Source organism: Gymnoscopelus braueri (assembly GCF_963280865.1).
Source record: "Gymnoscopelus braueri genome assembly, chromosome: 12".
Lineage (NCBI taxonomy): Eukaryota > Metazoa > Chordata > Actinopteri > Myctophiformes > Myctophidae > Gymnoscopelus > Gymnoscopelus braueri.
The window spans coordinates 48,533,766-48,547,311 of NC_137614.1; the positions used below are offsets into that span (position 1 = coordinate 48,533,766).

Sequence of the window (13,546 nt, forward strand, 5' to 3'; positions counted from 1 at the left end):
GGGCAAACACAGCCAGAAATAAGTCTGGCAGGGAATGAGTTGTTAAGTGGCTAAGATGTCTGAAAATACACATTAACATGAATCCAACATACACTGATGGTGCTGTCAAACAAGTCAATGAAGCTATCTATGAAATTTATGAAAAAGTTTGATCTGCAACACAATTTTATACAATATGTAGTGGGGGTCGCTGCTTTATCTCCCGCTCAGATAGGGGGGGTCCTTGGGCTGAAAAAAAGCTAGTATAGCCCATGGAGAAACTCCAGTACACAGGGCCATTCCATTCCAAACCCTCAACCTTGCTCAACAAACAGTCCACCAACCAAGCCCTGGCTGCAACCCATCGCGGCCCATCAGCCCATGAGCCTGACCCCCGCGTCCCCCTGGTGGGACCCCCAGTGGGGCTTCAGGGGGCCAGCGAGGGCCAACGGAGGAGGAGGTGTGCTAGAGCTCTCACACTAACGATAGGAGGAAACCCGTGTCCAGTCGGCTGGAGCCAAAAAGGCTATAGGAGCCGGCGACCGAAGGCCCAGCAGAACCATTGTTCTGCCAACCGCGCTGACAGCCGGTGATTTAGGACCGGGGCTGCCCAGGAGCGTTAAGGGGATGGGACAGGAGCAAGAGAGGAGGGGGGGGTCAGCAAGAGGCTCCACGGGGCACTCCTCAACAATCCCCCCCCCACCCCCACCCCCACCCCACCCCCCCGAACCCTTCCATCCGTGAGATGGCAGAATGAATCATGGGCTGACCCAGTCAGTCCCGAAGCCCCGAGCCCCGAAGCCCCGGCATGGCCTCTGCTCCATCCCCCCGCCCCGTCCCGTCCCGTCCCGTCCGACCCCCTCCTCCTCTCCCTGGACAAACATGACAAATCTGGTGTTTATTTACTTAAAAAGACCTGGAGAAAAGAGCAAAGGAGAGGGGGGGGGGGGGCACGGGGCAGATAAAAACTGTGTAAAATCAATACGGAGTTAGCAAGGATCCTGCCCCTAGTGCTCCTTTTTGTCCAGGATGAGGAGGGCTGGGAGGAGGAGGAGGAGGAGGACGGGGGTTCTAATAAGGACCCCAGGCGGTGCTTTGCTGCGGGGGGGGGGGGGACGCAGGTGGCTGCATGCATGCAGCAGGCTGGAGAGGAGCTGTCTGGGAGTGTGGAGCTGCTGCTGGTGCAAAAATGCACCAAAAACGTATAATTGAATCAAGGATAATCAATGATCGAGATGGTAATTGATTTGCGAAATATTACGTTACCGTAGCAAATACACGCACCAATTAACCACCGTGAACCCTTCAGTAGCTTCCCCTATTATTGGGTGAACAACGGTCTCAACGGAAATAGCGGATCTACAAGCTCATGTGTCACGCGTTGAGATTTGGCAAAGACATTTGGTGTAGAGGAGTATATAGGGGTTTAAGTGGTTGATATACATAAGTCATAAGTTATCTAATGTGACGCTGAAGATCACAGGCACAGAAAAGTATAACTGTGGCAGTAAACATATCTAAGGCTGGGACGAATGGAACCTCCTGCGATGAACAAAACTGAACAAAATACTTTGTATGAATAAATAACTTTTAAGACAAACCCTCTGCAAGGGCAATGAATTGTGTTGACGCACCGCACGGCACAGTTCTTGAGATGCTGTGACCAGACGTTGCCACACTGCTAACTATCATTTCTAGATGTTGGACGGCAATTAATTTGTCATTTACATACTGTAGAGCAGTAGTTCTCAAAGTGGGGTCCGGGGACCCCCACGGGTACTTGAGGGTGTTCCAGGGGGTCCCCAGCTAAATGATGGATACGAACCAAATGGACCCTTATGGGTCTGTAACTCTGAGAGTGTACAAATGGAACCAAATGGACCCTAACGGGTCCATTTGGTTCCATTTGTACACTCTCAGAGTTAAATTAAGATTGATTTTACCATATGAATTAGGGTCCCAGAGATAGAACTGTCATTAAATGGGGGTCCGTATCCCTAATGCATGTCAAACTGGGGGTCCTTGAAATTAAGATGGTTAAGAATCACTGATAGAGCAGTAAAAATCTTCTCTTATGGGGGTCCCTGGCTTATCTTTTCAAATGGGGGTCCGCGGGCTAATAAGTGTCAATTTGGGGGTCCTTGACATGAATCTGAAAATGTTTTGAGCCAGGGACCCTTCCCCAGAATAGAAGATTTGTGAATCAGAGACAGCTTTATTGTCACATCACAGATTTACAGGTGTGAACAGGTGGGTGAAACTCTTTTTCAAACGTGTGTTGATTCCAGGAGAGGGAAGAAGAATGGAGATGGAGCAGGGGTCTTCAACGGGGGGTCCGGGACCCCTAGGGGGGGTCCTCAGAGTTACTACAGGGGGGGGTTGCCAAATTTTTGTGTGACAGACAGGATATTGTCTTTACATTAACCCCTTGAACCCTAGCATCCCTATTCTGAGGAGAACTTAAGCCAAAAAATAGCCGATCTACAGTACAAGCTCACAACGCCTCGCAGCGGCAAGGCGTTGTGAGCTTGTAGATCGGCTATTTCCGAGAAGAGAGGTTTGGTGTAGAGGGGAAAAAAAGAGCAGACCAAGTACGGAGTGAATGATGAAGCTTTCCCCACGATATGGATGCTGGGGTTTAACCCATTCAAATCCGGGGACGCATCTGTGTCATTTTAGATTTTTAGCTATAACATGAAAAAGTTTGAGCAACACTGATGTTATAGCAACATACGGCTTTCAGAAAACTGTTAGGATTTAGGCATTTAGGCATTTAGGCATTTGTAGATGCGTTCCCGGATTGAATGGGTTAAGTGGTTAAAGGGATAGTTCACCCCCAAAATGACATTTTTTCTATCGATTAGTCACCCCATAGAAACTTGGATTCATAGATATTGTTTTGTTTTTTTGTCGCATTCCCAATAATCTGATGACCGGCAGCGGTTCCGGTAGGAGAAACAAAGAGTCTCCTTTGTGTCTCCTACCGGAACCACTGCCTACCTTGGGAATGCAACAAAAACAAAAAAATCTCCATGAATTCAAGTCTCCGTGGGGTGTATACTACATGGGGTGTAAAAAGTCATTTTGGGGGTGAACTACCCCTTTAAGCCATGGTTGATACAGTACAATGCACTCTGAGGTGTGTGAGATGAAAATGGCCTCTAGGCAGGAGTCCAGACAGAGGAGCATTTAATCCACGCCGCCTCTACTTGCTTCACATGACAGGGAGAAAACAGATAAGACTTGTTCACAAGGGGGGGGGGGGGGGGGAGAAGGAGGGGGAGGACCGCCCGCCTGGCCACCAAGCTACAGTACCTCACAACTAAAAAGAAATAGCAGCAGCCACACTTGTCAAGGCCCTCTGTCACGTCCTACATCACCTCACACGCGCCCATTCCATTCCATTCCGTTCCGTCCCATCCCCATCCCTGGCAATGTAACCCACACGTAACGCTGTAGTGGCCAAGGATGAAAGTGCTGGAAAATGGGAGTCATTGTAAACCATTTTCTGCCTTGGAGCCCCCACCCCCCCCCACCCCCCCTCCTTTCCCTCCAACCACCCCCTCTCTTCATCTCTACCCCTCTTCCTCTCTCTCTCTCTCTCCAGTCCCTCTTGAAGACAAATGGGTCCGGGGCAATGACAGAGTGCCTGGTCCACAAATCACCAGCGGGGCCCGGCCCCTGTTCGTCCACTGCCTGCCTCCTCCCCTTCCACTAACCACCCCCCCCCCCCCCCCCCCCCTCCCCCACCCCGCCCCACTCCACTCCACTCCACAACCTCGGCCCCTCCATTAGTCATGTAGCGCGCGGGCAGCAGCAGCCCGGCAGCAACCGTAATTAGACAAGGACAAATCGCCGGCCGCGGCGGCGGAACGCGGACGCGGGGTCCGGCCCTCGCTAAATAAGGGCCCCCTGTTTCCATACCGACCGACCGGTGGGCGGCGAGGAGGAAGAGGAAGAAGAGGACCAAGGAGAAAAGAGGAGAGGATTGGGGTGTGGGAGAGAGTGGAGAGGAAGAGGAGGAGAGAGAGAGAGAATTGGGGAGGGATGGGTGGCTGCTACTGTCCAATACAACCCCACTATACTATCCTCCTGGCCTGGCCTGGGGGCCTGGCAACTCATTTATTATCCTTTCGCTTTAACCCCTCCTCCTCCCCCACCATGCACCCCCACCACCCCCCTGCCCTCCCCCCACCCCCCCACCCCCAAACCCGAACTCGCGCACCGTCTCAACCCCGCGACCATGGAGCATGGTTTGTACTCATGTCTGGCCAAGCTTCACTAGTCTCCACACTCTAACTGTAGGACACAACATAAAGGGCGTACGATGGACTTTACACGTGGATAAAGTTGAGCTGAAATGAAAAAAAAATGACTTTTTAAACCACATAATCCCCAATCTGGGAACCCATCGGCAAAAAAAGAGGGGGAAATGGAGAGGGAGCTCCTTTTTTTCCCCTTTTTTTCCGCGATCCTATGTAGAGACCGGATGTCAGGCCCGTTCACTCGCCTTCAGCCCTCCTCTTCCTATGGTGCGTCTTTGTTTTAATTCCTACTAACAACAATCTCTACACGTTGTAATGGTATATTGCCGACAGAGAGATTACATAAACCCTAGCCTCGTTCTCAGTCTTAAGAACTACATCAGAAAGTGTCTACAGGACGGAACTTATATGTTACCTTATATGTTCTTTTTCGACCAACCCATGACACGGTTTTCATGCCCTGGGAATGTAAACAGATCTGTATAGCAGGGGTCATCCCTATGTTCCCCGGGTTCTATGTTGAACATAGAACCCGGGGAACATAGAACCCGGGGAACACTGCACGCTCCCATCAATGTAACTTTCTTGGCCGGTACTTCCTGTACTTCTGCTTAGACACTTTCAGACATTATTGCCTAGCGTACATGTACCCCCATTTGACGAAAACAGTAGATCTACAAGCTTGTAGATTGGCTATTTTCGGCGATTTTCGGCGTAGATATTTAAAAGGAACAACAGGAGGGGGCCTAGTATAGAGCTCTGGGGGACTCCAATCAACTAGGTATATAGGTTTTGAAGTTTGTTTCATGTCCCGTTGTCTCCTTCTCCTGACAGCAAGGGGTAATTGCGACGATATCCGAACTACAATAAACATGGCAGTGAATCTAAGTGTCCGGTGCGCTGCTTTAAATAACTTTATTGACACTGTCAACCAGTAGGCTAGGTGTCCTACCCCACACACAAGGTCAAAAGAGTAGGAAAACCACCTCCGACCACTGCAGATGTTCTGTAGTAACATATCATACAGATTGAATACAATATTATTCATTAAAATAAATCTTGGATTGTAGCTTAAACCGTTTTAGATCATGTTCCTGGTCATTATTGTGTACCTATTTAAAGTATATGCAAAAGGAATTACATTTCTTCTCAAACTATGACGTGTTTACGTAGGCTTGAACCAAACAATTTAATCCAATAATATCATGACGTCCACCCATCAATGGGTCAACTTTTAAGTTGTTATGACGAGCCCACTTTTCAACGTTCAAATCAAATTCCTCGCAATGTCATGTCCCACCTATCTGTTTCACTCTGAAATACAGATTAGATTCTCTGAATGCCATTTCATGTGGACATTAAAACATGGAAGACAGTCAAGATCATAAAATCTCAAATGTCATTTCATGAGCTTGGAACATTTCGTGAGCTTGCAGATCTGCTATTTTTGCTACACTTGAAAGCTTCTGAAAAGTTTTGACTATAAATGACACATGCCCAAAACAGGGACGACACGTTGAAAGTCGTTAAAGACAGCGTGGAAGAATAACGCTACCGATGCAATAATCGGGTGTTACCATATATTTTCGCCCCGTTCTCTAATATAATCTCTGCGTGTTTTTTTTTTCTTCTTTTCTCGGCGCTTCTTACTGCGGTAAGTTTAGCGGACGCTACAAGTTGAGCGTCGACTGGGGAGAGAGAACAGAAGTGTGACAAATAGCAGCAGATCATGCAGAAAATGTGCAATGCTAAACATCACTTACTGCACATGGGAGGAATGGGAGTGTTTGTGCAGTGTTAGCTGTCCAAGGACTTCTGCCAGCGTTGCCAGATTTTGCGAGAGGAATAAGCAACCAGGTCTATGAAAACAAGCCCAAAAGAAGTGACTTTAATAGGCCACATGAGCAACCTATTTAAACCTATATACATTGGCTATTTGAAATTGCTGATCTACAAGCTTACAACACGGCATCTGCTTTTTTTTTTTTTTTGTGACATTTTTTATTTGATGCAGGGGTTCCTGGCACCAAATATTTTCAGATGGGGGGTCCGTGGAAAAATACATTTTAATTTGGGGGGTCCTTGACATGAAAATGTTTGAGAACCACCGATTTAAACAACATTAGGAAGGAAACCCCAAATAAGCATCTACACAAAAACCCTGCAACTATTTTTATTTATACGTTTATTTGGACGGGACAGCGCATATTAAAGGTATCATGACATTCATTTTCACTTTTTTTATTTTTTATGTTTTTTGGGGGGTTTTATGACCTCAATTACACCAAAAAAAATTGAACTTTGAACATTCAGTGGATTTTCTGTGGTCTGGGGTTTTCTGAATAATTAGGCTGAAAAGTAATCTGAGCTTGGCCCTTGGCGGGATTATTCGACAGTGAGGTCACTGTCGAATAATCCCGCCCACTCTCCTCCTTGCCCCTCCCCTCCCCTATCCTTTCCTTTGGGGGGGGGGCGGAGCAGAGGCGATGATTGACAGGCAAAATCCCTCACCAGCGACACCCGCAGGCAAAGATTTCTTTTTTCATTGCAGTTGAAAAGGCTTTAGAAATGTGAGACAAAAACACCTACAGTGGATCACTGGAATGGAATTTCCACTTAAAACTTTTTGTACACTTTTGAAGGACCAGGACAAAGACTTTGAATGTGGTGTAAAAGTGAATGTCATTAAACCTTTAAAGGGATATTTCACTTTCAAAAAAACTTTTGATCATTTTATCATCTACTGAGGCCTTTGTGAACCCCCCAGACAGTTTTTAAGTTGCTTGATTAATTATTTAGATATTTGATATTCATTTTATCAGACACGCCCCCTTCCTATACAAACCCATTGTAACTTCAAACTCCATTTTAACCATGTTAGATTCATCAAAAACACCCGTCCTTGGTTCTGGTGACTCACCCTGCCCTCCTAATGCGTGAGGGGGCCGTGTTTTTCCGATTACTTTTTTCACTTATTTTATTTAAAATTGTTATTGTATTTTATTTTTTTCATTTTCTAAAAAAAATATTAAAAATAAATGAAAAAAGTAATTGAAAAAACACGGCCCCCTCACGCATTAGTAGGGCAGGGTGAGTCACCAGAACCAAGGACGGGTGTTTTTGATGAATCTAACATGGTTAAAATGGAGTTTGAAGTTACAATGGGTTTGTATAGGAAGGGGGCGTGTCTGATAAAATGAATATCAAATATCTAAATAATTAATCAAGCAACTTAAAAACGGTCTGGGGGGTTCACAAAGGCCTGAGTAGATGATAAAATGACCAAAAGTTTTTTTGAAAGTGAAATACCCCTTTAATGAACACCACACATACAATGCCGTGTAAATACACAGGATTTAGCAAGAATGCTAATTTCCATCCGTACTACCAATATTTAACAAGCAACTTTACAGAAAAACAAGCCCAAAGTCGCTTATAATAAGCAGACATGGCAACACTGACTTCTGCCGGAAAAGTAAAGAAGGAAAAAAAAGAAATAAAAAAACAGAGGTCCGCTCTCACAGCTGGGGACTCGAAATTGAATACATGGCTTCGTTTTCACAGTAAAAAAAAAAAAAACTCAAATTATGTTTAGGAGGGCAAAAAATATTGCTGGGGTTTTGACTTTCTTTTGATGTGTCCTGATGATGACGATTATGAAATCCAATAAAACTAATTAGGAAATTAGGGCAGGAATCAATAAGGCCTATGCTCTGGTGGAGCATGGCATGTGTATGTGTGTGTGTGTGTTTGCGTGTTTTTTTTTCCGTGTGCATTTGTGACTCTGCCTGCGTGTGCCTGTGTGTGTGCGTGTGCCTGCTATAGTGTGTTTATTAGTGTGTTTATTAGTGTGTGTGTGTGTGTGTGTGTGTGTGTGTGTGTGTGTGTGTGTGTGTGCGTGTGTGCGTGTGTGTGCGTGTGTGCGTGTGTGTGTGTGTGTGTGGCGGTCAGTTTCCTGGTCGACCCCCTTCCACCCAGGGAGCGAGGGGGTTAGGTCTGACCGGGGCCAAAACAATTGTTACTGATATTCCTCTGTGGATTGGACTCCGCTCCAACCCTCCATACAGGCAGTAATTTATATTTTGTTGACTGCTGGTTTCTCTCCCCGGGCCGTGGCTGTAATCTGATTCGATGGTTTCTCCGTTTTGGTGCTAATTTCCCCCCTCTAAAGTTACGCCTAATGTACCCTGAAACCTCTTTATTGCCCTTTATTGCTCCAGCTTTTCGCTTTACTTACTTAATTTATTTATTTAGTGAGTCTACGGTTTGAGCTTGCCACCGCACAAACAAGTGACGTAGTGGTGTAGTGTTAACCCGTTAAGACCGGGAACGCATCTGTGTGTCAATTTACGATTTGAGCTCAAAAGCATTAGTTTACACCTTGGCTATTCAAAAATAGCAGATATAGTCTTTGTATATATGTATTTTTTAAAGCAAATTATTTTTACTCAAATCTTTGCTTCACCATAATATGCGCATCGCATAATATGCGCTTCGCGTATTTCCGCATATTTTGCAACTTTTCACATATTTCGCATATTGACGCATATTTTACAACTTTCCGCATATTTCACAACTTCCCGCAATTTCACCGCATAAAATTGCAAAAAAAAAATTAGAATCATCGCAAAATCAAGGATTTTAGCCCGCATAATCAAGAGTTTTTGCCCGCACAATCAAGGATTTTTGCCCGCGTTTTTCTGGAGAGTAGAGAACCACTGATTATAGCAAAATATGTTTTTTCAAAAAACTGTTTTTTTCAGGATTTAAAAGAAAATAGCAGATCTACAAGCTCATAGCGCAGCACTCGGTTATTTTTTTTTGGCTATTTTTGAATAGCCAAAGTGTCCCGGTCTTAAAGGGTTAAATGGAGTGTGGTGGAGGATTGTACATGTCTGTCTGGATCCCTTGTTGTCTTGAAAGATGAACCGGTTGATTCTGAGTAGAGACGTGCCGACTGCCGATACCATTTTCTCCTTCCCGATACCGATACCGATCCCCAGAACTTGCATATCGGTGGATAACAAGTACCGGGAAAAAAAAATGTGGACAGTGGTTCTCAAAGTGGGATCCAGGGACCCCCTCGGGGTTCCAAATGGACCCTTACAAGTCTGTAACTCTGAGAGTGTATTTGTACACTCTCCTTGACAGTAAGAATTAAAAACAGTAGCGCAACATCAATTCAAAAATATTACTGTAAATCAGTGGTTTTCAACCAGTGGTCCTTGAGGGAGTGCCAGGGGGTCCCCAGCAAAATGTGTTAATAGCGTCACAATCATTTTTAACCACTTAGATTTGGCTATTCAAAAATAGCAGATCTACAAGCTCATAGCGCGGCACCGAGTGCCGCGCTATGAGCTTGTAGATCTGCTATTTTTGAAAAACCTTGAAAAAGTGTGCATATCTTTGAATATTCATATTTTTTTAAAGTGAAAATAAACTGATATCTTGGCTTCTGGGGGTCCCTGGCACAAAACATTTTCAGATGGGGGTCCGCGGCCACATGTATATCAATTTAGGGTTCCTTGGCATGAAAAAGGTTGAAAACCACTGCTGTAAATGAAGTCTCTTCATGTTCTAAATTACATATGGTATACAAAAAAAAGTATATATATATATGCATATATATATGTTTTAATACAATAGCGCTATGAGCTTGTAGATCTGCTAGTTTTTGAATAGCCAAAGAAAGAAATCTAAAAAATGACACAGATGCGTTCCCTGGTATTATTAATGGGTTAAAATGTTAGGTTCAACCCTATATAAAACAAACAGGTACAGAGAATTAATGTCATTTTGCTATCTCTGACTAACATGACTCTCCCCGCTTTCACTGCACGTGCTGTTGTATGCCTGTGTAGCATAAATCACTGGCTCTCAAAGTGGGGTCCTTGGGGGGGCGCTATAGCTAAAAAAAAGTTAAAATAGCGTCATTTTAAACACTTAAACCATATTTTATACTTCTTCGGCTATTCAAAAATATAGCAGATGTGCAAGCTCATAGCTATGACCTTGTAGATCAGCTATTTTTGAAAAACTTTCCCCCAAAAAAATGCTTCTGGGGGTCCCTGGCACAGGCTAGCTTGTAGATCTGCAATTTTTTTCAAACATCTTGAAAATGTGGATATATATATTTTTAAGCGAACATTTCTAACTCAAATCTTTGCTTCTGGAGGTCCCTACTCCCTGGCACAAACTATTTTCAAGAAGGGGGGTCCTTGACATGCAAAAGTTTGAGAACCACTGACATAAATGAGCTATCACTCATCATCACACGATGAATTAGGACAATCAGACAAACATGCCAGACCGTCAGAAGGGTCCTTTTTAAAGCTTCCCGTTTGCCTGTGTTGCCTTCCTCTGCCGACAAAATAAATTTAAAAAATAATAACACCCCCCCCCCCCCCTCCAAGGGGAACAAAGAGGGACGGACGGGATGATGACATACGACATGATGGAAAAGGAATCTGCTCCTTACTTCCAAACTTCAGGCCATAGAAGCATTCAGCTTGACCCTTTAACTGGCTGCCTGAATTGGTTAACTCTATGGAAGCATCGGAGGTTCATGCAAATGTAAAATTGTAAATATAAAAATAATATAGCGCAAAAGAAAATAGGCGATTTAGACACCTGCTAAGTATGGCTCAGCCTCTGACAATCCATTTGTAAATCTGAGAGTGAACAAATGTAACCAAATGGACTAAGGGTCCATTTTGTTACATTTGTACACGCTTGGATTTAAACTCAACACAGAGGATTTTTTACTGGGTAGCATAACAGTAACTTGCCCATGCACCTCAACACAGGAAACTGCCCCAGTAATTCCTGTGAACTACAGAGCGGACTGCAGAGGTCAACGCGGTGACAGACTAAACCTCCCGAACCCAATGTGTTGGTGGTGCCTTCCCAGGAAAAAAAAGCCAGTGTGCCCTGACTGACTGGTGATTATTACACACAACAAGGATGTTTTTCTGGGACGAGAGAGAGAGGGATGATGATCTATTGTCCCCTTATTCACGCCGTGGGACATCTCTCCTCCACTGACATCTGTTTATGTGGAACAAGGCAACGCGGAGAGACAATGGAAAAGGAATTTTCAAAATGACTTAGAACGAGCGTGCCCCCTCGGACATGGGTCTGTGAGCACGTCTTGCTCCCCGAGAACTCTGCTTCTCTCTTGCAAACATCTGGCATCAGATGAAATGTGGGAGAGAGAGAGAGAGGATGGGAGAGAAAAGCCCGAGTACGAGATGGAAACGGGAACATTATGTGCGGCCAGTGGTGTAAAGTAACTAAGTACATTTACTCAAGTAATGTACTCAAGTACAATTTTGAGGTTTGAGTATTTCCAATTTTCAGTACTTTTACTTTATACTCCACTACATCTCAGAGACAAATATTGTACTTTTACTCCACTACAATTATTTGACAGCTTTAGGTACTCGTTACTTTGTAGATTTAGATTATTATTACAAAACATACCCACTTCAGCGCTGTATACATTTTGGCCATTTGAAAATATTAGACATGATAACTTGTGAAACGTGACATTCTGCATAATGAGTACTTTTACTTTTGGTACTTTAAGTGCATTTTGATACCAATACTTTTGTACTTTTACTCAAGTAAATTTTGAATTCCGGACTTCAACTTGTAACCGAGTATTTCTACATTGCAGTATTGATACTTTTACTTAAGTATCCCACCACTGTGACCGGGGGGGGGGGGGGGGCAGGGGGACCAGTGCATGTACTCCGCTGGCTCCAGAAGTAATGGAAGTCAGAACCTAAAAAGAATGTTCAAGGCCTCATCCCTCCTCTCATGTCTCCCTACTCTCATTAAATGCCCATTGACAGATGTTAAACGAGCTAAAGAACAGATTTTTTTCCCCCCTACTTTTTTCCCTCTCTGCAATGGGCCGTTTTAGTGACTAACCCATTCAAATGACCCCATTACAAGTTGCCTTTCAGTGAAAGATGGTGGAGATGAAAAGAAACGAGATGAGACGAGACTATAGATATGTCTCTCAGCTGAGATATGCAACAGTTTTTGAATAATATTTCTAGCCTTGCCCTGGTGCTGAGGGAACTAGAACTAAAGCCAATAGAAATAGAAACAGAAGCTAACACAAATGAATAAATATAACTCTAGTCTCAACAGAGAGTGTACAAATGCAACCGTTCACTATGGATTGAGTACAAAGGACCCCTATGGAAACAAGCCAATGTCTTTCTTGGGTCTTGTACATCTGCTATTTTGAACATTTTTGAAAAATCTTGAAAGTGTTTGAAAAATCTTGAATAATTGAAAGAAATCTGTTTTGTTTCACGGATGGTCCGCTTGTTTCACGGATGTGGCAACACCGGCACTTATTTCACGCACATGATTTGTCAACCCGGGAGCCAGTGAACACAAAAACGCTAATAAACAGCAGACATTTGGGGAAAGCGAAAAACGGGCTTCGGTGTTCCGTGCACATGGTAATGGTCAATGGCTGTGTGCAAATGCAGATCAATTGCTCCAGCCACTGAGGAGAACCGGGCAGAAGAGATTTTGGGGACTCGCTCACAGAGCTTTGTAGAATTATAGGAGGATGGGGGGGAAAAAAACACTATTAAATCCCACAAAAAAGAAATCCCACACGAGACTTGATAAAAGTCTCATATCACTAGATCCAGTGGTGGAAAGTAACTAAGTACATTTACTTAAGTACTGTACTTAAGTACAATTTTGAGGTATTTGTACTTTCCTTGAGTATTTTACAATTTCCAATACTTTTACTTCTACTCCACTACATCTCAGAGGCAAATATTGTACTTTTACTCCACTATATTTATTTGAAAACTTAGTTACTAGTTACTTTTCAGATATAAATTATGATGTAATGAAACATATATTACCCACTTTAGCCCTGTTTTATACCTAACCTGTTTTATACCTAACCAAAAATAGCAGATCTACAAGCTCACAACGCGTCGCGATCTGCTATTTTCAAATATTTAGTACTTTTACTTTTGGTACTTTAAGTACATTTTGATGCCAATACTTTTGTACTTTTACTCAAGTAAATTTTTAATTCTGGACTTTTATTTGTAACAGAGTATTTTTATATTGCAGTATTGGTACTTTTACTTAAGTAAAGAATTTGAGTACTTTTTCCACCACTGACTAGATCTACATAATATCAATATATTGCCCAGCCTTACCCCATGCCCGCCCCGTTGCCCTCTCTTTGCCCACTCCGTACCGTCCCCCCCCCACCCCCCACCCCCCACCCCCACCCTGGCCTCTCCACTCCATCC

At 43.9% G+C, this 13,546-nt stretch overlaps 1 protein-coding gene across 1 annotated transcript in view; it reads right to left on the reverse strand.

Moving 5' to 3' along the window:
- Positions 1–737: 737 nt before the first annotated feature.
- The window catches only part of LOC308096627 (E3 ubiquitin-protein ligase TRIM39-like), a gene marked incomplete at both ends in the record, with an annotated part of 41,272 nt that continues 28,463 nt past the window's right edge, over positions 738–13,546 (reverse strand). The window contains 2 exons of the mRNA XM_080444039.1: positions 738–851; positions 965–1,157. Of these exons, the coding sequence (XP_080300165.1) occupies positions 738–851; positions 965–1,157 (307 nt within the window). The remainder of the gene's footprint in view (positions 852–964; positions 1,158–13,546) is intronic.